We start from the raw sequence: 23,091 nt of genomic DNA, 5'->3' as shown, positions 1-23,091 counted from the left end.
GTTTTCAGACCATTCTCTCAAAACAGTGCATTATGTCAAGGATTTATTTGCACTACATTGCTCTTCCTCTTCAGTTGTGCAACTACCCGAATAAGGCAAATAATTTGTTGAATTAGCTACCAAACTGATGAAGTCAATATCTAGCATAAATCAGAATACTGTCAATGCTAGTGTATGGGTTGTCTTCAGACAGATACAGTCAGTGAAAACTATTGTTGGCATAGGTGATTTTGTCAAGTACACAGTCTTGGGAAATGAAGTTGCATAGTATGGAATTAAGGTGCAGTCTAACATTTGACTTCTAGGTGGCAGTAGAGCATTGCTGAAAGGCAATTTCAGGCAAAGGGTGATGGTGGCTAGTGCTGCTTTCATATTTACACAGTGAACTACCCGATCATCTCAAATCAAAATGTAAACAGCTTGGCAGAAAAATTGAGCTGGGGCAGGATAAAGTACCACGAAACTTAAAGCTTTCTAGGAACTGAGAAGAATGAAGCTGAGCTGTACAATTGTCAAAGGGAAAATGTAATAAGATCCGAACATCTGTAAATGATCTAGGATTGCAAACACATCTAGCACTTTTTCAAGGATTATTTTGATAAGAAATTAAATAAGAAATAGCAATGTGTGTATGTGCGTGTGAGAGAGAGAAAGAGGGGGAATTTAAAATAGGAATTGGATCAGCACCAACTTTGTGTTTGAATTCATAAAGCCAAAGCTTGTCTTAGCAACTTTCTGCCAACCAATTAGAAACAGTCCTCAAGTTTTTACTTTGGGCTAAGTTCCAGTAAAACTATTAAAATGCTGTACAATAAGTGGAATCTGCCTTGTTTGAAACCATTCTTCTGGAATTCACAATATATGCTTTAAAAAACCTCACTGAAATATAAACACACTTCAAAATAGTTGCATTAGATTTGCTTTTTTAAAGGATGTTGTTCTATCTGCCTATAAAATAACCCCTCTCCAACACACACACACACAAACAAAATGTATGGAAAGTAGCTGCCATCAGCAGTTATCACATCCAGCGACCCTATTCCAGTTTTCAGGGAGGTATTGTATTAAACTGATGTGTCAAAACAAATTTGTAATTCATCGACATTTTCATGGAAGAACAGAAATGGGTAACCAGGACTATTATAGAATGAGGGTGGAATTATTTGTTATTATTATTGGTTTATCCGCACACAAATTTCACCCTTCCTTTGTTGTGGACTGATATCCACAACAGGAATTTCTTAAAACAGATACAATATTCAGAAAGAAGCAGAGACTCTGCTCCCTGAAACCCAATTTGAGAACTGAAAGCTGAACGGAATAAATCTATGCTCAAGGTCAGGTTTGTTGGTTTATTCTCATGTAGCCCCCATAACAATACCCAGAAGGCAATGTGGCCTTCGGGCTGAAAAAAGTCCCCCATCCTTGTTAGTATCTTTCAATAAAGTGCACCAGACAAGCAATAAACATGGTCTTGAACAACATGACGTCAACATGCAATGAACTTGTCTCCCTTACAAACATAAACGTTAGTTTCCCTCTGTTGTCTCCTATACCCAGCAATTATTTTCCTGACTAGAGGTTACTAGGATTCTTAGTCTGAGCTAGCTTGCAATAAATAACTATAATGCTTAATAATAATAATAATTTATTATTTGTACCCTGCCCATTTATTATTTGTACCCTGCCCATCTGGCTGGGTTTTCCCAGCCACTGTGGGCGGCTTCCACAAAGACCAAAAATACACTAAGATGTCACACATTAAAAACTTCCCTGAACAGGGCTGCCTTCAGATGTCTTCTGAATGTCAGGTAGTTGTTTATCTCTTTGACATCTGAAGGGAGGGCGTTCCACAGGGTGGGCGCCACTACCAAGAAGGCCCTCTGCCTGGTTCCCTGTAGCTTTGCTTCTCGTAATGAGGGAACCGCCAGAAGGCCCTCGGCGCTGGACCTCAGCATCCCAGCAGAACGATGGGGGTGGAGACGCTCCTTCAGGTATACTGGGCCGAGGCCGTTTAGGGTTTAAAGGTCAACACCAACACTTTGAATTGTGCTCAGAAACGTACTGGGAGCCAACGTAGGTCTTTCAAGACCGGTGTTATGTGGTCTTGGCAGCTGCCCCCAGTCAGCAATCTATACTCTTCAATTGATGCAGTGGTCAGTTACTCGGTTCAAAAAAGAAAGAAAACCCCTCAAATTATATATGATGCTTAGTCAGTTATTCATATGGTATTGCTCCCCACCCCAGGCAAAAAAAGGAGTGGGCGGAATTTTGAGAAGAAAAAGCGAGAGAGATAAGCACTCCTTCTTCCCATTTGAATGTCTGACATAGACTTCAGCAAAGAACCATAAACCTCAGGGACAGCTTTCACATGATTAAATGTCACATGTAATTTGACCCATAGGGAACAGCTATTTGGTAGCAGCTTCTGTTACCAAATATAAGGGAAGAATGACATTCCTATGTAATATTTGCAAGAAACTATTTCCGGCATTTTTACATTCAGGATTGAAAAAGGCGTAAGTGGCTAGGACTTAAATTTGTTTGCATAGTACACATCAATACAGAAATAATGATTAAGACTAAAGGGGAAAAATGTAAATGTATTCAAAAGGAAGTTTTTAATCCAGAAGTGGTTTATAATAACTTTTTCTTGTTCTGAAAAGATGTGCACCTGCTTTATTCACTTGGAGATACTCTGTTGACAGTGATTAGTGCCGGATATAATTAAAAATGTTCCCAGCTTTGAATGGAAAGCAGAAAAATGAAGATATTTAGCTGAAACTGGAAGCTGGGGGAAAAAATCAGTCTGCTGTCTCTTTAGAAACCAGATAGCTAGCCAGGAAATGAAATTGCTTTCCCTTTATTAGTTGGGTGGCAACATGCTGCCCAAGGTTCAACATTTCCAGTACAGCTAAAGGAAATCAAGCAAATAAATAGGATTTCTCAGTTACTTGCCTGGAGATCTAGAGGGCAATGTATGTCTCAAAAAGCTAATGCATCCCAAAAAATTATATGCAAGAACGCTCACATTTTAGCAGCATGCATGTCTGTTTAAGCATACCTTAAATAATGTATTACACAATATCTGTACAGAATAATATGATCTGGAGGGATACCCATTCTAATCTGTTATGTGGTTATATTTTTGCAGGATAATGCTGCAGGGATGAAAGGGGTTAAATCTCATCTCCCTGTGTACTACAGTCCTAAGCCAGATCACTACTGCTTTTGTTAAACAAACAGAATGTCCAGTTAAATCATGTGCTTAATATAATGTGTGGTTATCATTTTAATACTTCTATCCCTTTCTCCAATTCAAATAAATAATCAAGCTACTTAGAAAGGAAAGAGAAATATAATATAAAACCCCAAATCAATACATTAAAAGTAGCATTCATTAACAGAATCAGCGGAGCAAGCACTGCATTTATTTATACATCTATTTAAGTATTCCTGAAGAGAGCAGCTTGAAATGCATACGATTTGCTTTGTTGATAGTTTAACTGATTTGTTATTTCTTGTACCTGAGAGTTTGTTTCATCTAATTTGCATATCTCAAATGAAAACACTTTCCCTCAGGTCTTTCATCCAAGGAGGAATCCCCAAATTTGTTCCAGTAAATTTTCAGTACCCGCTCTATGTTCCATATGAGAGATCTAGGAAAGGGTTATCATTCTGCACACCCATAAAACATTTTGGGCTCCCAGAGGAGTAGCAGCAAGCAAATAACCTTCACAGGCTGCCAACTGGTCTTTTATTATTTGTTTTTGCATTTTATTTTATTATTGCTTGCATTTATTTGTTGCTTACTACATAAAATGCAACTTAACAATTGCCTTAACCAAGAAGCTACTAACTTTTTGGCCAGAGAGTCACATTCAAGTTCGGTCAGTTCTCTGATATTCACATGCCAGCAGTGAACATAGCCAAAGTAGCCACTGAACACAATTTGTTGTTCTTGCACATGCTCACTGCATTAACCACACATGCAGACTGTACCCCCCCACCTTACATACACATACACCCAGCATGCATGCACATCTAACCCCTCTCCCTTTTCACCTGCTCTGAAAGTAAACGGCCAGAGAGGGGGAAAGAGAATTCTTGGCAAGTTACTTCAAATGGTGGGGGGTTTTTTTTGGGGGGGTTAGGTCTGATCCATCCTGCAGGTTGCAGGGTCCCCAGCCCTATGTTAAGAATATAGATACAGTTACACCAAATGAAAGTGTTAAAAGTATAGCACTGGAGTACCATAGTCAATGGATGAAAACTACTGCTGTATAAGAAACCATACATATGAGCCACAAAGCTGGCATCGTGCATTGTGGGGAATTTTTGTTGTTGGGGATGCCATGCAGATCATGACAACCTGAAACCAAAAATGGAGCTTTGGATAGACATTATTACCATTGATCTTCACTGTGTAGTCTCTGTCTGCATTTTTGAAAAGAGGCACTATCAATCTTGTTTGCTAAAAGTGAGAATTAGATTTAGTTGCTATTTAAAATGCACTTATCTTTGTTTTGCTTTTTGATGAATCTCTCTTCTGCTATTACTAGGAATCAGTATATTTGGCACAATTCACGTCTTCAGAGATAATGTGTGCCCATCATTATTTTATTGATGCATTGTATTTTTCTTACTATACATTTTATACTTCTTTTTTTTTGGTACACTGCTCTGATACTTTATATTGTGGGTGATTTATATAAATGTTAGAGCCACCAGCTTTTCCCTGGAAGGGCTGCTGGCTTTCAATTTCAGCCAGTGCAGAATGCAGCAGCCAGACTATTAAGTGGACCACACTATTGTGAACAAATCACTCCAATGTAAAACATTTTCACTGCTTCCCTATTTCCAGGGTCAATTCAAAGTGCTGGTTTTGGTCTTTAAACCCACAAAAGGTATTGGTAGAGGATTATCCAAAGGACTGCCTTCCCACATGGACCTGCCCATCTATTTGTTTCAGAGATTCTTCTTGAGGTTTGTCTACTCTTGTGGGTAAACTGGGTTGCTACCATCAGTGCTGATGCTCAAATTACAGAACTCTTTCTCCCCTATAGGTGTTCACTTGCTGCTTTTTTTACTGTCTTTTATGCACAAGTAACAAACATGTCCTCTTCCTTTATCCCTTAAATGAACTTCAATGGCACTGAAGGTCCTTTTATACCATTTTCATTTGGGCTACTTATTTATTTATTAAAATTATATCCTGCCCTTCCTCCCAAAGGAGTTCAGCTCTATTTTATCTGCTGCTTTTGTTTCCAGTTTCTTCTTGTTGTTTTTATTGTATTTTAGTGCTGCCTTGAGGCCATTTGGCAAGAATCAGTATGGAGAGCCTACAAACAAACAATGTAAGTGTGATATGACAGAGAGAAATATGATGGTTTCTTATGACTGCACCTGTATAGTAGGAAAAGTGGAACCTGCTGAATTTCTGGTCATGATGTAGGGCACATGAGCCATGCTAGGAAAAAAGAAAGAATGATAGCCCTGTTCCATGCAACCGTCTCCTCTGCATATAGTAGGAAAACCAGTTACGTGAAAATGATCAGATTAGTAGCCTGCTTCTGACCTTGGCTGAACAGTGCATCATTCTGCTCTAATTTTAACTGCAGAAAATGCAGTGGCTGAAAATTTAAAACTATCACTAAAGCTTTTTAATACTTACCATAAACAAACTCTCATGGGGAATGGTAAATGGAGTCATTTGTCAGCTGAATTACATTACCTTAAATTGACAATGGATATTTTCCTAAAAGATTTAGGCTGTAAAGTTCCATTTTAAGATGCTTAGCATTCCAGTTACAGTACAGAACAAAACTGTCTAGTGGAGAAAAATAAATGAATATGAAATTCTGTCCTGCAAATGTCAGATGGAATCACAATTGTTATCCTAACTAAAATTCTTAAAAAACATAAAGCAATAAGCAGAGTGCTAAGGAAAAGAATCTGGTCTTCAAATGCAAATTTATTTATTTTTAAATGAAGGAATAAGAGCCCCCCCCCTTTTTAAAAAAAGCCTTATATATAAATTGGGAAAATATCAACACAGGCAGTGTCTTTTGAAAATGTTCGTAATAAAATATCTGCATGTTTTAAAAATCCTAGCTTTAAAATTTCTACCAACTACCCCATATCCCTAGGATGTTTTCTTCTGATAAAACAGCTCAGGTTTGATTGAAATGTTTTCTTTAGTTAATTTCCTTCTCTTTCGAAGTTAGCGATAAATGGCAATATACTTTATGTAATCTCCACTAAAATATATTTACTGACTTCTACCTGACATTATGTTGAGTGCCCAGGAAAACATTAATGCAAACTTTGACATTTCCACTCCAAGTTATAAGGCTGAGGAAATCTGAAATGAATCCCCAAAGAATCTCAGATATTCCACATTGCTTCTGAGCAAACATGAATCAGCAAAATCCAAAGTTGGATTCTTTCTATTGTGCACATTATACAAGGCAGCTGCTGAACACATAGTGCACATACTGAACGATCACAATTCATTCTCATTTGACATCACTCTGTATGCTTAAAGTAGAAAACCATCAGATCAAACTGCTGTGAATATAGCAGAGCTATATGAATGAACATAGTTCTTCCTGGTATTAAGTAAAGAAGAACTATATAATTGTATCTGTGATACAGAGGTGCTGGGTTCAAGACACACTCCTCTAGCCCTAGATGCTGGCTAGGAAAAGCACAAATCAAATATTTGAAGATACCCTTTTCCTTGGCCAACCTGTTTATGAAAGTAGAAAGAAATACCTAGCCCCAGCTAATGAAGCATGTTGAGAGCACACTTGTTCCAAGGCCCTAATATTGATTTCTGAAACTGATCCTAAATGCCCAGTGCCAAGGAGCTCAGTTAAAACACTAGTTCCAGCTGTGAAAGTGATCTGGTCATATAAAAGGTAGTTTCCATATATGGCATGTTCCAGTGGTGGGGACTAACATGTAGGACAATTTCTATTCTACAGTGAAAGAAGCAATACAGTGGTACCTCAGGTAACATACGCTTCAGGTTACATATGCTTCAGGTTACAGACTCCGCTAACCCAGAAATAGTGCTTCAGGTTAAGAACTTTGCTTCAGGATGAGAACAGAAATCATGCTCCGTTGGCGCGTCGGCAGCAGGAGGCCCCATTAGCTAAAGTGGTGCTTTAGGTTAAGAACGGTTTCAGGTTAAGAACAGACCTCCGGAACAAATTAAGTTCTTAACCCCAGGTACCACTGTACCTGGAAAAAATGCACTAGAATAAGAAACTGTAGCAGCACCCTGTTCAACATGTTCTATAGTAAACAGTGACATTGAAATCAGGTTCTGGGGTTGAATTCTTTCTGGAAACCATGTAGAAGGGAAATTGGCTAAAAGAAGTTTAAGCAGTGACGGCTTGTTATGAAGTTCTCGCAACAACAGCAATCTTGAAAAGAACCTTCCACAAACCCTACAACATATTTTAAATTAGTGCACATTGCGCAAGTTATAAAAACATTTTCTCACTTCCCCCCTTTTCTTTTTAAATTCAGGTTCTCTTTGTAGCTGGTGCCAATGTGCTGGCATGGAGGTTCTTCTCTGCCCCCATAGAGCAGTAACTAATTCCAAATGGCTCTGCTTTACCAAGATGGAGGGTAGGTGGTGGTGGAGCAAATTCAAGGCAAAGCACTGACTGGACAGGAGCTGCCATTCTGCTCACATCTTTAAAAAGTCCTTTCCCTTTAAGCAAGAGGCACCAAAAATAAAGGACAGAACTGGCAAAGCAGGAAATAAATCGATTCTTTTACAGCACTAAACCATGGTTTAGTGCTATGTGAACAAGCCATAGCGAGCCTTGCGTTCACAACCTACCTACCTCCTGCTGCATGTCTGGGAATTCCTGAATCTCAGTTTGTCCTTGCACCTCAAGTAGGGACAGTGATATATCAGTAACTTTGATCAGTTTCACAAGCCACCTTCAAACCATGCATTATGAAGCTGGCTTGTTTAAACCAATCATAATTAGTGTAAACTACAATCCCCAGTTGAGATGCAGTAACAAGCTGAGACTCAGAGAAACTTACAATTATATTAGGGTTGTCATATTTCAAAAAGTGAAAATCTGGACACAAACTGGGAAAGTTGTTGAGCTGCTTTTCTTTTCTTTTCTTCAAAATAATAAAGTTTTTGGCAACCCTAAATTATATACACATTACTTTTTATATTTCAATAAAGAATATTTTTTAAAAATTGAAAGTAAACACTGTTAAAGTCCTACTCTTGGCTGTGTGGGAGTTTGGGTGGGTGGCAGGGGATAGCAAGACTTGCTGCAGCTTGTTCACAAAGAAGGAAGCCCTGATGTAGCACTGGATCCAAACACGGCCAATGTGTGCTACTTTCCCCATCCCCCACTCTGGTATTATGCTCTCTAAACTTTAAAATGGGTAAATAATTTTCTAGAAAATCTTCTGCATACTTAATTTCTTTATTGTAAAATATCTTATCATCAGTGATATACGCTTAGGGTCTTGGCTAAACTTCTTGGGATATCTGCTTTGTGTGCAGATTTTCTTTCTCTCTTACTGTGGCACAATTGTAGTCTGGATTGGCTTGATATTATGCCATGGGCGATACTGCTGACTTGCACGCACATTCAATAACTGTACACCTTAAATGAACAGAGTATTGCCTGCGTCTTCTGCCTCATGACACACAAAGATCCCATCACTGGTGGGATGGAACAGCACAGGCAGGATCTCCCCAGTTTTTGAAGCCATAGAATAATAGAATTGTAGAGGTGTGCCCTATCAGCAGAGTCACAACAATACACATTTTTCTTAATAGAACCCAAGATCTACTTCTCTGCAAACATGGCCATTTGCATAATAGGAAGCACAAGGAGCCGGAAATTTCCCCTTCTGGACCCCCCTCCTTCGTGGGTGGGGGTGGGAATCTAATTCACTTAGAAGCTCCTCCCACCTTCCCCTGCCTTTTGACATTCTTCAGCTGTAGCTTTTTCTCCCTCAGCCCAATCTTTTCCTATCGAGCTTGATGCTAATCCCCATTCTGCTATACTCCTTAAACTAATAAAAGATTAGAGTGACATTTCAGAAAGGGCATCACATTAAGCAGCAGCTTTCACCATCTCAACAGATCACACAGTGCAAAACACAGCCAGCGAGCAGGCCATTAATCTTATGGTAATGAGGTGTCATTCTGAATGGAGACCTCCTCCTTGATCAATATGAAGGGCACGGGAATAATGAGGACACTGATGCTTCACGCCACGGGTAACTTTGCCGGGAAGGAGAGGATCCATGAAATGCTGAGATATCAGAAGCAGCCCCTTGTCGCTACAGCATTCTGCTATCAACAATAGGGAGCAGGCACCCGCTCTGATCTGCCACCTCATGTGTTGTCTGCAACTAATGAGCCTTCCCCTATGTTCTAATTAGTGGCATAAAACTGCTGTAACAACTCTGCTTTTGCTATAACATGGAATTAATTAGGATTAGCTACAGAATAAAGAGTCTGTTTTCATGGCTATCCCACCAGACTATAATCACTGGTGAAAGTAACCAACAAACCCCCTTCCGATGGGTAGACAGGCTAGCTCAGACCTAATGATTAGCCTTTCTGTTCCAGTACAGAGCTAGCTGAGGCCAATGCACTGCCTAATTAGTCGATACACCGCCAGCAAAGAAGGAAGCCTACTGAGCTTGCTTCCACTCTGTTGCATACAACACAGTCCCCTAAAAAGAGCAGACGGCACCAAACTGAGCTAATTACCCATCCTGTCTTGTTTCCGGAGTGTTAAAAAATTCACACAAAGAACTGAAGCCTCTGTAAGCAGTTTCCTGTTCCTCTGTACATCAAATTGGTCTTTTTTATGTTTACCATGCAGGGTGATAGGATTTCTTTAAAACAGAAAGATACCATATTTGGATCCTCTGGGGCACTAGAAACTCTCAGAATTAGAGAAAGGAGGTTATGTGCTGAGAACAAACAATGTGTGAAGAATAGACATGAATCATTAAACACTCATACATACCCAGGAGCCCTAACTGGGTTTAATTCTACCATGCATATTACACATGCGTATCATCCACACTTTCCACGCTTATTGTGTGAAATATTTTTGCACTTGGGACAAACACAATGGTTGTGCAAAGTAAGGATGTGCTCTTGGTATTTGTGCAGCCAGAAAAGCATTTCCCCCCCTCTGCCCTTTCCAGCTCAGACTGGCTAAATTTCCCCTGCTTTCAATCCATACATGGTTTGCTTTCCTTGTGCAAGGCATCTATTGCTGTTTTGCCTGTAAGCTTCTTTTTGCACTGTGTGTGTTCTCTGTGACAGTAGCAACAGCTGAACTGTGACAATGCTGGGTGCTTTATTCATTAACAGTTACCTCTGGCTTTAACTCACATGAAGGGACTGGTCTAGGTGGTTCATGGTTGAAACTTCATAATTTCTTCCAGTTTCAAAATACCTTCTGGCCCAATTGTGATTCAACTGAAGGCAATCAGGTTGTGACCTATTCTAAATGTGTGGTGTCAGAATGAGGATTAGAATAGATTGTTTGGATAGATAAAAACTTATAGGAGGAAGTCCATACAGTAATGAAGTGTGGGTCTGTAAATATACTGGTTTTTTGGTTTGTTTTTTGTTTTTTAATTCCCAACAGCATCTTTTCTTATAGCCTGATAAGGTAAATGTGAAATTGTAAGCAGAGAGAGAGAGAGAATGCAATTTTACTTTTAAAAGGAAATCTTCATTTTCTAATTCTGTAGCCAGTGTACTTACCTGTATATAGTTGTGGGTGGGGCACTCAGCGTGTCATAGATAAGTCTCACGTGACCTTGATACAACTCTAAAGCCAGGGGATCATTGTCTCCTTTGTATAATAAGATGCCATTGTCTTTATCTGTTGCTACCTTTAAATGTCAAAGTAAAAGTGATTAATGGCAATATATATATAAAAAGCAAAGGCATATACATAATATTTATGTATTGTCACTACAACTATTACTTCATGTATAGTTAGTAAATACCAAAACATTTATCTCAAAGCCATTGCACTGTGCTCTTTGGTAAAGAAAATGGTTACTTTCTTTTTTTTACAGTGTGATGGCACTGGTTGTAGCCTGCACCATTAAAAGGAAAGGTGGCAAGCAGACCAGCCAACACAACAATCCTTTATATTCTCGCTACTGCCACCCAGTGCATATCTTGATTTTTCTCTGGCTGCTTTCACTGAACAGCTGTTAGCCTTTCAGATTTTATCGGGCCTAACCTACTCCCTCCTCTGCAGAGAGTGATAAAGCAATTAGGCATGGCATAAATAACAGGTCCACAGACTAATTCCGCCCCCTCCTCCCACAAATTACTATATGCTTTTACTTAAGGTTTTAGGAACCTTTAGTAAGGCAAGAAAGTGATACATAAATAGAGATAAATGCATTCTATACCTATTCTAGACTTTCCCCCTAACCAAGCCAGTATTCAGCAATTTTGGCATCCCTCTGTTCAACTTCCGGGTCTCTTTGTGGTCTCTTCCACATTCCTCCTGTTGCAGTGCCCAACTATGCTCTTATACTTTCCAGTGTTTCAGTTCCCTCCATCTCTTACAGCTTTGTCAACTCCAACTCTTCAAATCTCTGATTCCACAGCTTTCTAACTACCCTATTTCCTTTGCCTTTCCAAACTTTTACCAATCAGAAGGAGAGTAGCTTTCTGGTAAAGTTTTTATTTCCCCTTAATTGTCTGCTTCCTAGGCTGAACCTTAGGCCCTTGTATGCAAAATATCCTGATCAAAACATCCCCTTTTAAACTTCCTATGAGCAACTTCTTGAACAAAACATCCATTTGTGCTTTTAACTTTACTGTGAACTTTTGCCCCCCTGTGCTGGAGAGCCTTTGAAGTAAAAAACCATTTTACAACCCAAGTTTTACAACCGAAACCTAAACTCAAAATGATTGAAAATCCTCTTTCCTTCGCATGTACCATTTTAAGTGTGGCATCTCTAGATATTTCAGTAAGCATCTCTGTGCGCAGTGGGCATTAGGAATCAGATCACAGTTACTGTGCTTATTCTATAAAAGGAGCTTTGCTAGGACAAATGTTCACTGAAAGTTAATAAACAGGATACATACAGTTTCTGTACCACCAGAAACACAACCAGGTAAAATGTACACTAAGAATTACTCATGTCAAACATCTCAGGTCAGTTTTGAAGAGGGAAGCTTTTGAACATATGAAACTTTAAATGTACATTGCAGCCAAGTACTAAATTTATTAAATTTCTATACCGTCCATCCAAGGATCACAAAGACATAATACAGTAAACAAAAGCAATACCCGTCCCCCCAGTTAGGAAATCCTGAGTTTACTTGTTTATATAATTTATAGATAAACCTTTCTGCTTAAGAAGCACACATAATGGCATACATCTTCTCTCATTTTTTTTTACTTTTTTGATAACTTTTTACCCAAAATCTCACATAGCTCAAGGTGCTTGAGAAATAAAATGACAGAATGTAACACAACAAACTTCTAAAAATATTATTCAACTGCCGACTGCAGCCATGAACTGAAGGCTTTAAAATAAGTAAACCACTTACAATGACTTCAGAAAATGGTGCAGTGCCCTACCAGGTCAGGCAAGTCAAGTGGTAGGCTACACCACGCCAAGTCTCCTGTCTGCATCCTTCAGTAGTAACAGCTGATATACAATGGACCATTTCAGAATTAAGACTAAACCACAGTCCATGCATTCAGCAGTTGTGTAAAGCGGTTGTATGCACATACTGACGATTGCTTGTTGAATGCTTGTGTGAGTGGGGGAGGAATTCCAAATGTCATATTTAGCAGGGATTTGGCAAGGTCTCCTCTCATGTGGAGATGCTCTAGTAGTCTTCTAGTATGTTGCCCATGCATTCAGATAACAGGGAAGCGTTTCTACTGAAAACACTTCCACTGCAGGTAGCAGTGGCAGTTAGCATGACTAGTTTCTGCAGCCTTCCCCCTGCATTATTTCAACTTTCCCTGTATTGTGATTAGTTTAGTTCCACACAAGTTTTCAGGCATTTAGCCACTGTGCCCAAAGTTTTATCTATACAAGTCTTCTCCCAACCTTCTTATGTAGCGACATGCTTTAAAAAAGGCCTTTGAGGTTATCAGAAACAAGTATTAGTTCCAATTATTTCTGCAGTAAATGTGCCAGAGTGATTTTTAAATTGCAAGACAAATGGCATTATTTGAAACTGAAATATTCACTTTAAAAAAATAATCAAAGTATTTGCTCAGACTGGTAAGTTGAAAGTGACTTTTTATTTATTTCAGTTCTTTTCATTTGGAAGCACCCCTTAATCCTGTTTTAAGAGATGCTTCATTAAAGCTAATTTTTTACTTGTGTGGCATTAGCTACCAGATGGAGAAGCAATATTTTAACTGCAAAATAAGCTTTGAGAACACCATCTGTGAGAGATCCATGTAGTAAACAAGTCTGGCTTTTATATTATCATTCAAAATCTACTTTTGTCATAAACCTGTTTTCAACATGAAGCCCAAGATGTGGCCTATGTGACTGAATGTGCCTCGGCTCCTAGATCATGGCACGTTTTGCTTTTTTATGCAAGCAAAACCAGAGAGAATGAAGAGGGGTTGAGCAATGTCAAAAAAATAAACAAAATTGTTTCTTCATTTTTTTTGATCCATCGTATTGAGTGAGGAAAGAAATTATGGCTCTCTCCCAGTCCAAGATGCTTAAACTGCATCAGGAGCGTGCGAAAGCATGCAGATTAATTTAATCAGCTTTTAAAGTCATCAGGTGTTCCTTCCAATGATGGTTTAAGTGGGTATTGCTTATCACAGTAAGACTGTTTTCGCTGGTAGTGAATGTAATGTGTGTGCTGGCCTTTGTATAAGTTCTTTGCCACATTATATGGGAACAGAACTGGGTTGACTTACTTGAAGGGAGATGTTTCCTTGAGGGCGGATTTTGGCTTGTGGAAGTTCAACGTAGGAATCCTTTCCAACAAAATTGACGGTAATTAGTTTCTCACACTTCTGGCCAGCAAAACCAGCCAGGCAACGACAGACGGGTTCCTGGTGCACGACAATGCACTGCGCTCCATTTTGGCATTCATAGTAGTCACAAGGGCTTGTCTGGAGCAGAACCATCGGCGGAGGATTTTCACAGAAAAGCCCACTTAAAAAATAAGAAAGTAAGAATGTTATTCTAAACCCACCAGAAGTTTAAAGATATGAAGTTCAGATCTAAATGTGCCGTTGTCAACTCCTGCTGCTCTAGAGTATACAGAAGTGACAAATACTGGGCCAAAACCAAAGAAACATTTCCAGCTCTTGTGTTGGTTTTTTAGGTAATCCTGTGAGTACATAATGGACTATATATATGAGTATATATGTTCACGAGAGCACTTTATAAAACCATATGAGCAGGAAACATTATATATCAATTACTGGTACTTCAATCCTACACCCTGAGTGGAAAATCACCAGTGGTACATGGCTGATGGGGGTGGGGTGGAAATCAGGCTATAAAACACTCATTTAAATTCATATTTAAATCAAAATGTGTGACTGAATTATTTGACTGCTAAATATGCAGATAGATATTCATGTGACATTTGGAAAGGAAAACACCACCAACCTTTCAAAACTATACCATTCACTTCATTAAGTTTTTTTTTTTAAATGAAACAATATATCAGGCACTTGTAAAATTGCAGCAAGGTGGTTTTGAAAGCAAGGCACACCGTAGTCTCTTATAAGAGGTTTGAAAATAAATATTTGTAATCATGTTCTTTGCAATTACCAGCCTTCCGTTTCTAATGAAGTTTCAACTTGTTTTTAATTTGTTATTCCTGTGTGTGTCCATTCTGTCCACATTTTGACTAAAATAGAAACTGACTGGAATTCAAGTCTTTTCAGTGATATCTGCTCCTCTTTTCAGGAGTGGTTTTACTAATAAGAAAAATGTATTCTCTCTTAGGTCACACTTACAGCTAGTGTCTAGTTTAATTGAGCCACAGTCATGCTGCTTACAAGGTAGCTATGTAGGGCTGCTTCCTATCACTAGCAGTGAAACAGACATGTAGTGCTGTTCATGGTTGGTCCTAAATGAAAGTGAGGCACATCTAAGAAAACTGTTGTGTGAGAAATGGTTTTCAGATGTCAGCCACAAAGTAAGTCTGGGTCAGAATGCAAAGAAGTGGTTCTAGATTACTTTTGAGCAATATTTGCATTGTTTTGTCTTTCCCTGTAGTGCCTCCAAGTATTCTTGTTTGAATCCCCCCACCCAATACAATTCGCTTTCCCTTGTGGGATAGGGCCAATGACAAGACACTTCACTGAAAAATCACCAGGGGGAATACGTGCGAAGAGCTACTGTGACCTTCCAACAACAGACTACTTCATTGTCTGACTCTGATCAGAATGCTGATACTGCATGCCCATGAAGCCAGCTGTGCTCACCCATAGTTCTCAAATGCTGCCAGACTGGCACATTAGGCAGGCACAAAGGTGGCAAGGAGCTGTATCATTGACCCCTGGCAATGAACTGTATGAGCAGCTTCCTGAAAAAAACTGAGAAGCAAGTGAGGTTGCCTGGACAGGAGGATCATGCCTCCTCAAGTCTGGACAGGCTGCATGTGCTGCTCTTAACAGGGAAGCCACTCTGAGGACCCCCTTCTACCATCATCATCATCACCATCATCACCAGCAGCAGCAGCAGCAGCAGCAGCAGCAGCAGCAGCAGCAGCAGCAGCAGCTTTTCCTGTTGGAGATCCTAGCAGATTCCTTCTGCAGGCAAAGCAGGAGCTGAAATGCTGAGCCAGGGGGTGCTCCAGGTGTTGTGGGAGGAAACCAACACCTGACAGGTGATTTCCGGACCTCCCCCTGGGCCTGCACTCCTGGTGGGGGCCAGTTTCAGCAACCCTTAGGTATGCCTCTGAGCAGGCAATGTGGCTAAGCTGAGACAGAGAGGAAGATTTATTTCTTTATTTTTCTGCTGGTTGTCCCAAAGTTCTTCTTTTATAACAACTTTCCAAAACCAACCAGACTATTTGCATAGCATAATGAGCGTATCATTAACATGAAAGTCACACCATAGCACACAGAAAATTGAAAGCAGACTATGGTGCATGCCCTCTTTCCAAAGATATTCTATAGGCTTTCCAATTAAGAGGTTTATTCTGTCATTGTTGTAGAAAAGCCCCTTTGATGGATTTGGAGTAAAAGCAAGAAGCTACAAGCAAATGTATGATATTAATACAACCCACACAGTTTAAGAACTGAAAATGTGTGTGAAGATAATACCACAACTTCTCTGAACTAAGCAAAGGAGAGCAAAAAACAAAAACAAAAAGCCCACGGCAAATCTATGCATGTTTCTCAGAACTAAGACCACACTATTTAATGGAGCTGACTCCCAGATAGCATGCATAGGACTGCAGCTTTGCGTAATATAAATGAATAATTAAGAATTCGTCTTTTTTTTTATAAAAAAAAAAGACATTGAACGGAACAATACATCCTAAAATATCCAGGCAATATCCAGACAAAGGTAGCAACAGAGACTGTGCACTATGTTTCACACTGAATGCGCAAGCTTTTTAAAATAGCATTAGCTTGAAGGGCTGGAATCCCTCAATTCAATGGCTTCAATGGAGGATTTCCTCACAATACAAATAGCATCTTCAGAGGAAGGATTTTCCTCAGCACCAAAGCAGGACAGGAAAGGGTTACATTTCCCCTCTGTGCATGATGCAACCCTGGTGATCTATCTTCCAGGTAATGTTATGCATTTCAGGGGGACAGAGGACCGCACATTAAATCCAAAAACTGCATTTAATCTCACAACTTGTCTGGCCCCGTGTCTCTTGTTTTTTTGAAAGTTGAGTTAGAGAAGGAAAGATAGATGGAACTGTGTCTAATGTACCTCCTCATCTAGCAATTTCTTACTGTGAAAAATGACAGTTGATTCTCCTCGGCTTAAAGTGATGTGAAGGAGGAGCTGGGCTTTTAAAACTTACATGCAAAGATATTGCTTTCTTGTTGCTTAAGTCACATTCTAGTATATATGAATCAGTAGCAAGCACAGGTTTCACCAATCTTTCTTGACTGCAACTCTATAAACTATGAAATAGCTTATTAGTGTGAGCGCTTCTGAAATAAATAATATGGCCACTTTCTCCCAGATATTGACTCTGTGTTATTTTTCCCCTTAACTTTTGTATGAACTCTCTTTAGAATTCATGAACCCCTGGTAAGTAGAGTCTGACTTATTAAACCTTCCCTTTAGTAGTCCACCTATTTTTCTGATAGATGTCACTATAGAGGGGAAACATACATTACAACTGCTGAGCTTTGTATAATGCATGTTGTTTTATTTCTTTGTTACATAGCTATTTCAGAAGTTCTCCCGCTGTGACATTTTGCAGCAAGGAGTTTCTTCAGAAATCCTTTAAGTAAGCAGGGATCATACCAAACTGTACAACCTAAGTCTGCAACCACAGGCACTTCATTCAAGTTGGAACCAGATGTCAGGCTCACAAAAGTGCCCTGAAAAAGAATTGTGACATTGGCAACAGCTGCAACAGCCTCAAAGCCTGTCTACAAGTGTGGTGAGACTATAGTTTCACAGCATCTTCATGTTGGTATGATGCCACTAAGTCTTCAGCAAACTGCAGGCTGTTAGCTTTTTTTTTTTTTTTAACAGCACTTTGTTTGGGCTACTCCATCAAAATTTAGGCCGCAGTCCTAAACACACTTACTTGGGATTGGGCCACGTTGAAATTAGCAAAATCAAAAATATACTCATGCCAACTGACATCCAACAGTGTTTCCTGGGGGAACAGCCTTAATAAATTCATAGATATATTTTGTATGTAGGTTTACAAATAACATGTATAATGAGGTCAGGATGAATTTTTGTGGCGTGTAAAAAATAAACAGAAAAGGTTGCTCTAAACATTACATCACCTTCCTGTATCGTGACGATGATGATGATGATGATGATTTATTAAGTTTATATATCGCCTTTCATCCAAAGATCACAGGGTGGTTTAAAACAAAAAACCAGAGAGTACACAAGATAATAACAATAAATAAATAAATAACACACCCCAACACATGAAGCTAGGTCAAACCTGCCCAGGCTTGCACCCCAGGGAGGTCACTTCAGTGCTGCTAACCTATCAGTTTGACTTCATCCCTGGAGGCGCAATCCATTGTCTCGCAAGACAGGTGGATGCCAACAACATCATCATTCTGGGCTGTGAGTGCCTGTATGCTCCTCATGCCATGTTATGTCCACACCAGTCAAAACGATTGGTTTGGACGTATACGGTATATTGGAAGTTTTATGGAGGGAAATATGGTGAAAGAGTTGGAAAGGGTTCTCCCTTTATTTATTTTTAAAATTAGGGTCACAGGGGTATACTGCTAAAACACTCCATTTAAACAACATTTTGCTTTAAAAGAATAGATTGGAAGTGTTGAACTGAGGTTGTGTGGGTTATGTGGGTGCACCAGCAAATATGCCAAGTGTATTCCAACAGTGTATCCTCACAACTCCAACTTCACCACTACTCTACCATCCCCTATTCTGATAAGTGGCAACAAAGCTGCTGTTGGAAGGGCAGGACTCTGGCATCTTCCCACTGCATTTTAGTTACACTTTCATTAAACTAGTATTTCACAAACATTTTAAAAAACCCAACCCCCCCCCACTTTAGATGGGAAAGTGTTTAGTTTGTTTAAACTTGCTTAAACAAAATAAACAGGGCAATAAAATGGTGCTCACCACAGAGGTTATAGCAAATGTGTGTTGAGCTGTGATGCATCTCCCTGCCTGATATGCCACTGCCCATGTCAAAATTGAATCTCTTAATACTGATACTTACTCATCCTTCTCAAAAAAAAGTGAAACTGTCTGTTTCAAATAGATGAGGACCTAAGTGTGCATGAATCATGAATGGTGATTTCACACAAAATACCTAGCTGGAAGTAGCCTGGTACACACATGACAAGATCATTCAGTGTTTTAGCTAAATTGGCTGCAGTTTATTACATTTATCCTAATTTCCATTCCCATAGGCCACCATAAGCAATCCTTCTTTTTCATTGGCACTTAAGACTTTCAAATAACTACACAGCTAATGCCCAAGGCATGTACCACTGCTCTCTTTTGTAAATGAATTGAAATTGATTTTACATGCACGCACATCAGAGAACTCAACTTTGTGGTGCTCACAGTGTTTGCCATTGCTGTCTTTAAAATAATAAAAAAGGGATTCCAAATCCCCAGCAGAGCAGCCTGCCAGGAAAATGCAGAAGGCAAAGTTCGTGTGAAGAATAATAAGTAGAAGTATTTTGTTACCAGAATTTTAAACTTCATTTTAAACTCCCATGCCTAAAGTGTAAAGAGTTCACTACAGAAGAGTTCAGTCTCCTTTGCTCTAAATGTAAGATACAGCTCCAAAGAACAATAAACTGGTTTGTCATTATGAGAACAAGCTCTTTGGGCTGGCATTCTCCTCCACTGCTCCTCTTTCCTCCTCCGGTATGGCCATGAGGAGATGGAAAGATTTCACTTCTGATTTCAGCTAACCACAGTTTAGCATTACATCTGTGCCCTAAACTGTGATTAATCTTATGATTTGTTGAAACAAAATAATTTCATAAAATGAAAGCGGAAGTGAAAGCTTCCAAATGCCTTCTGACAGTCATGCCAAAGGAGCATTGAAGAGGAAGTATACATACAGTGTTGTATTTATAGTGTCTGCAGAAGAGATTTGCTGCCGTCCCTTTCAACAATAAACTATACACGAGTGCTACCCTCCCATCTCACTTTCTCTCAGGAGAAACTGTTGTGAAGTTGTGTCACCTCCCCTTTCACAACAGGGGCGCTGTCCTTGGCTGGTGTGATAAATTTGCTTCTCCCTTCCCACTGCTGGCCCATGAGTCCACCATGGTGGCCATTGGCTCCAGGGCCTGGGCTGAGCTTTTGTGGGAGGTGACTCCACCTCCAATTTGCTGCCCTGGGCAGTTGCCTGGTTTACCCTCTCATAAATACATCTTTGCAATGCTCATTTCATTGTCTTTTTGTTTGGCAAGGTGAGGAACACCACAGGTGAACTAGGAGTGACAGAAAGGGATAAAAATGGAAAATGGACAACTGCAAATCTTCTTATATAAGGCAAAAGCATGAGCACCTAGGACAGCATAAAATACTCAAGCTATTAAAAGTATGGTTTTATTATAATGTATCTATGTTCTATATAAATTCCATATGAATCCTTATTGTAAAAACGTCAAATGATGACGTTCTTTTACTGCTTTTGTTCCTGATGTTTTTAGAGAGTGCCACACTTCCTTTCTATTTGACTAACTTATTTCTATTTTTGGAAAATTCTGGTTTTGATTGTAAGTGGCTTTGAATATTTACCAGAAAGACAGGATATAAATTCTGAAAACAAACATACAAAACATTTATCGTGCTGAAGTCTCTAGACTTTCACAGGCACTGTGCTCCCACTACATTGGTTCCTAAAAACAATGTCCCCCAAACCATCTTTTTTTTGGTGGCATGTTACTTTTAAGCATGGTACATTTCGAGCAACATACTTTAAAATATTGTGCCACCAACAAATGGACACTTTTAGGAACATAGGCGATTTAGGAACTTAGACAAATCTATCCATTAGCCTTTTTCTGTACAACCAGCATAAAGTCAAAGATTTAAGGAGAGAACAGAACAGGAAGCGTGAACAAAGAAATTCATTTCCTTATCTTATCTTTTGTAAGCACTGAGCTTTTGAAAGCATGGCCTTACATCACTTTAAGAATCAATACCTGCTCTTCAGAATGCTAAAAGCAGAGTAATGCAACAGAAGTACATGGTAAGAACAAAAGGAAAGAAGCAATGAAATCGGGAAAACAGTAAATTGCTGTAGGTTCAATGACCAGAAAAAGGTTCACAAATGCTCCTGCATTTCTATTTTATCATAGCTCTTTTTTTCCAGGTGTGACTGCTCTCTTGCTGTGAATGTGTTCTCAAATACAGAAAATATTTGACTGAAAGGAAGCAATATCTAACCCTCCAGGCAATGATTACTGAACTCATTTGGTGAAGTGTCCTTATCTTTGACATACAGTGAAATTTTCAGAAGAGTGGCCTATTGACAGCTGACAGAACTAAACTTGGAAATTGTCAAGACAGAGCTACAGAAATCCTGTACACCAAATGCAAAGCACTTTTATGACAATCAGAATCCAAACACTTAGTGTGATGATGGTAGGAATTCTATGTAACATAAAGCGTAACTTGAACATTCCCAATCAGCCTCTGGGCGTGTTGTTGCCTTACATTTCTTGTGAATGTAGTTTAATGGTGGAGCAACAGAACGTGCTTCCTTCACAACTTTCTGCTTAATACACAGTGGTCTCTGATGGGGATAAAAATGTTGGGGAGAAGCCTTCTGCACATGACTCTTTGTACATTCAAAATGAATGGCTAAACTGGGCTGTACACTGCACGATTAGCAGGCCCTTAACCTGCTACTGCTTTGAACAGTTTTTAAAATTAACATTGAGGGGGATTTTACAAAAAAACAAAGCACCAAACAAATGTTTAAATCAGACAGGCATGCAAGATGCTGGGATAGGAGGGTAGAGAACCTGCCTGAAGTAAAGATGCAGGGTGAATTATTGATAAAGCTGCATTTCCATGGGGTGTATCAACCAAGTCATTTAGAGCAGATCCTTTGAAATTAATGTCATGACTAACTTAGGTCCATTAATTTCAATGGGTCTACTCTGAGTAAACCTTAGTTAACGACAAGTCTATGAATTTTATTACTCTAAGTTGCTTTGATACTCTTTTGAAGAAAAGTACAACAGAGTGAAGACAAAATCAAAGATAAGTTCATGGTTTAATAAACTAACCAGGGTATTTATGTAGTAAAAAACGTGTCTGCCCTACGAGGCCTCAGAAAACGGGAATAAATTATTATTATGCTGATATGCAATGGAAGGTCGTTCCAAATGGAAGTGCTGACACACTAAAGACCCCATTCCAACATCAGGCAGAACAAATCTCCTGATAGGATGGTATCTGCAGGAAGCTCTATCCTGCAGAACACAGTGATCAACTGGGTATGTAGGGGGCAATGACTGGAAGTAACAGCGTGCATGCCAAAAATGGCTTTGTCATACAAGTGGATTGCTAGATGTTGTGCAATTAGCTTCTGAACCATTAAAAATAGTTCCATGAGCCTGTACATTCCAATGTCAGAGTATTATCTGGAGGGAGCCCATGCTACTTTGCTTACCTGAATCCTTGAGGACAAATGCAGGTGTACCCGTTGACAGCATCTACACACAATGCACCATGGCGGCATTTGTGTCCCGCACAGTCATCTTCATCAATTTCACAATGTTTTCCACTGTAGCCAGGCAAGCATTCACATCTGTAACAAGATCAATCAGTGAATCCATAAGCATAAATCAGTGTTCAATTATATCAACAAAAGTGTTTGTGATGTGAAGGTGAAAGTGCTATAGAAACCAAAGCATAAAGGCCACAGCATACCTCAATATATCTGATGAGAAATAAAGAGTGTTAGTATAGTATTTGTTTTTGCAGCCCATAATAGGAGGCTGGGTGAGTACAAATATTGACTTGAATCCTGAGAAGTGCCAATGGAAGGGGGATATCAGAAAGATGACTGTCACAACAACACCTGGCAGCCCTTAATCTCCCCAAAGCTGCTCCTGAAGGTCAGGGAACCTTCTGAAACTGGGTGGACTGTGTCACTGCAGGTTGACGGGGAATTGCATCACAGCCCACTATATCCAGGAGGGTCCTCCATATCTCAGGGGAGGCTTTTCAGGGGCTGCAGAGGAGAAGGAGGCAGAAAGGTCCGCATCCTTTCTGCCGGTGCTATTCATATTAAAGTGACAGGAGTCCTATATTGCATTGCATATATATAATTTAAAGTGTGATGGGGAATCTCTGCCTGCAGGCAAAACATTGCCCGCTAGATATTCAAACTTGAGCAGCATGGCTGATTTCACCAAA

At 39.5% G+C, this 23,091-nt stretch overlaps 1 protein-coding gene across 2 annotated transcripts in view; it reads right to left on the bottom strand.

Annotated features, from left to right (window-relative positions):
• Positions 1-23,091, bottom strand: part of SLIT3 (slit guidance ligand 3) — a 395,171-nt gene that overhangs the window by 9,103 nt on the left and 362,977 nt on the right. For both annotated transcript variants that reach the window (XM_083596748.1, XM_083596749.1), the window contains exons 30-32: positions 22,343-22,480; positions 13,956-14,196; positions 10,790-10,920 (exon numbers count right to left, since the gene is read on the bottom strand). In XM_083596748.1, the coding sequence (XP_083452874.1) occupies positions 10,790-10,920; positions 13,956-14,196; positions 22,343-22,480 (510 nt within the window). The remainder of the gene's footprint in view (positions 1-10,789; positions 10,921-13,955; positions 14,197-22,342; positions 22,481-23,091) is intronic.

This window comes from Podarcis filfolensis, assembly GCF_964270895.1.
Source record: "Podarcis filfolensis genome assembly, chromosome: 2".
Lineage (NCBI taxonomy): Eukaryota > Metazoa > Chordata > Lepidosauria > Squamata > Lacertidae > Podarcis > Podarcis filfolensis.
The sequence above is the reverse complement of the archived record's forward strand: the minus strand, read 5'-3'. Positions and strand labels throughout refer to the sequence as shown.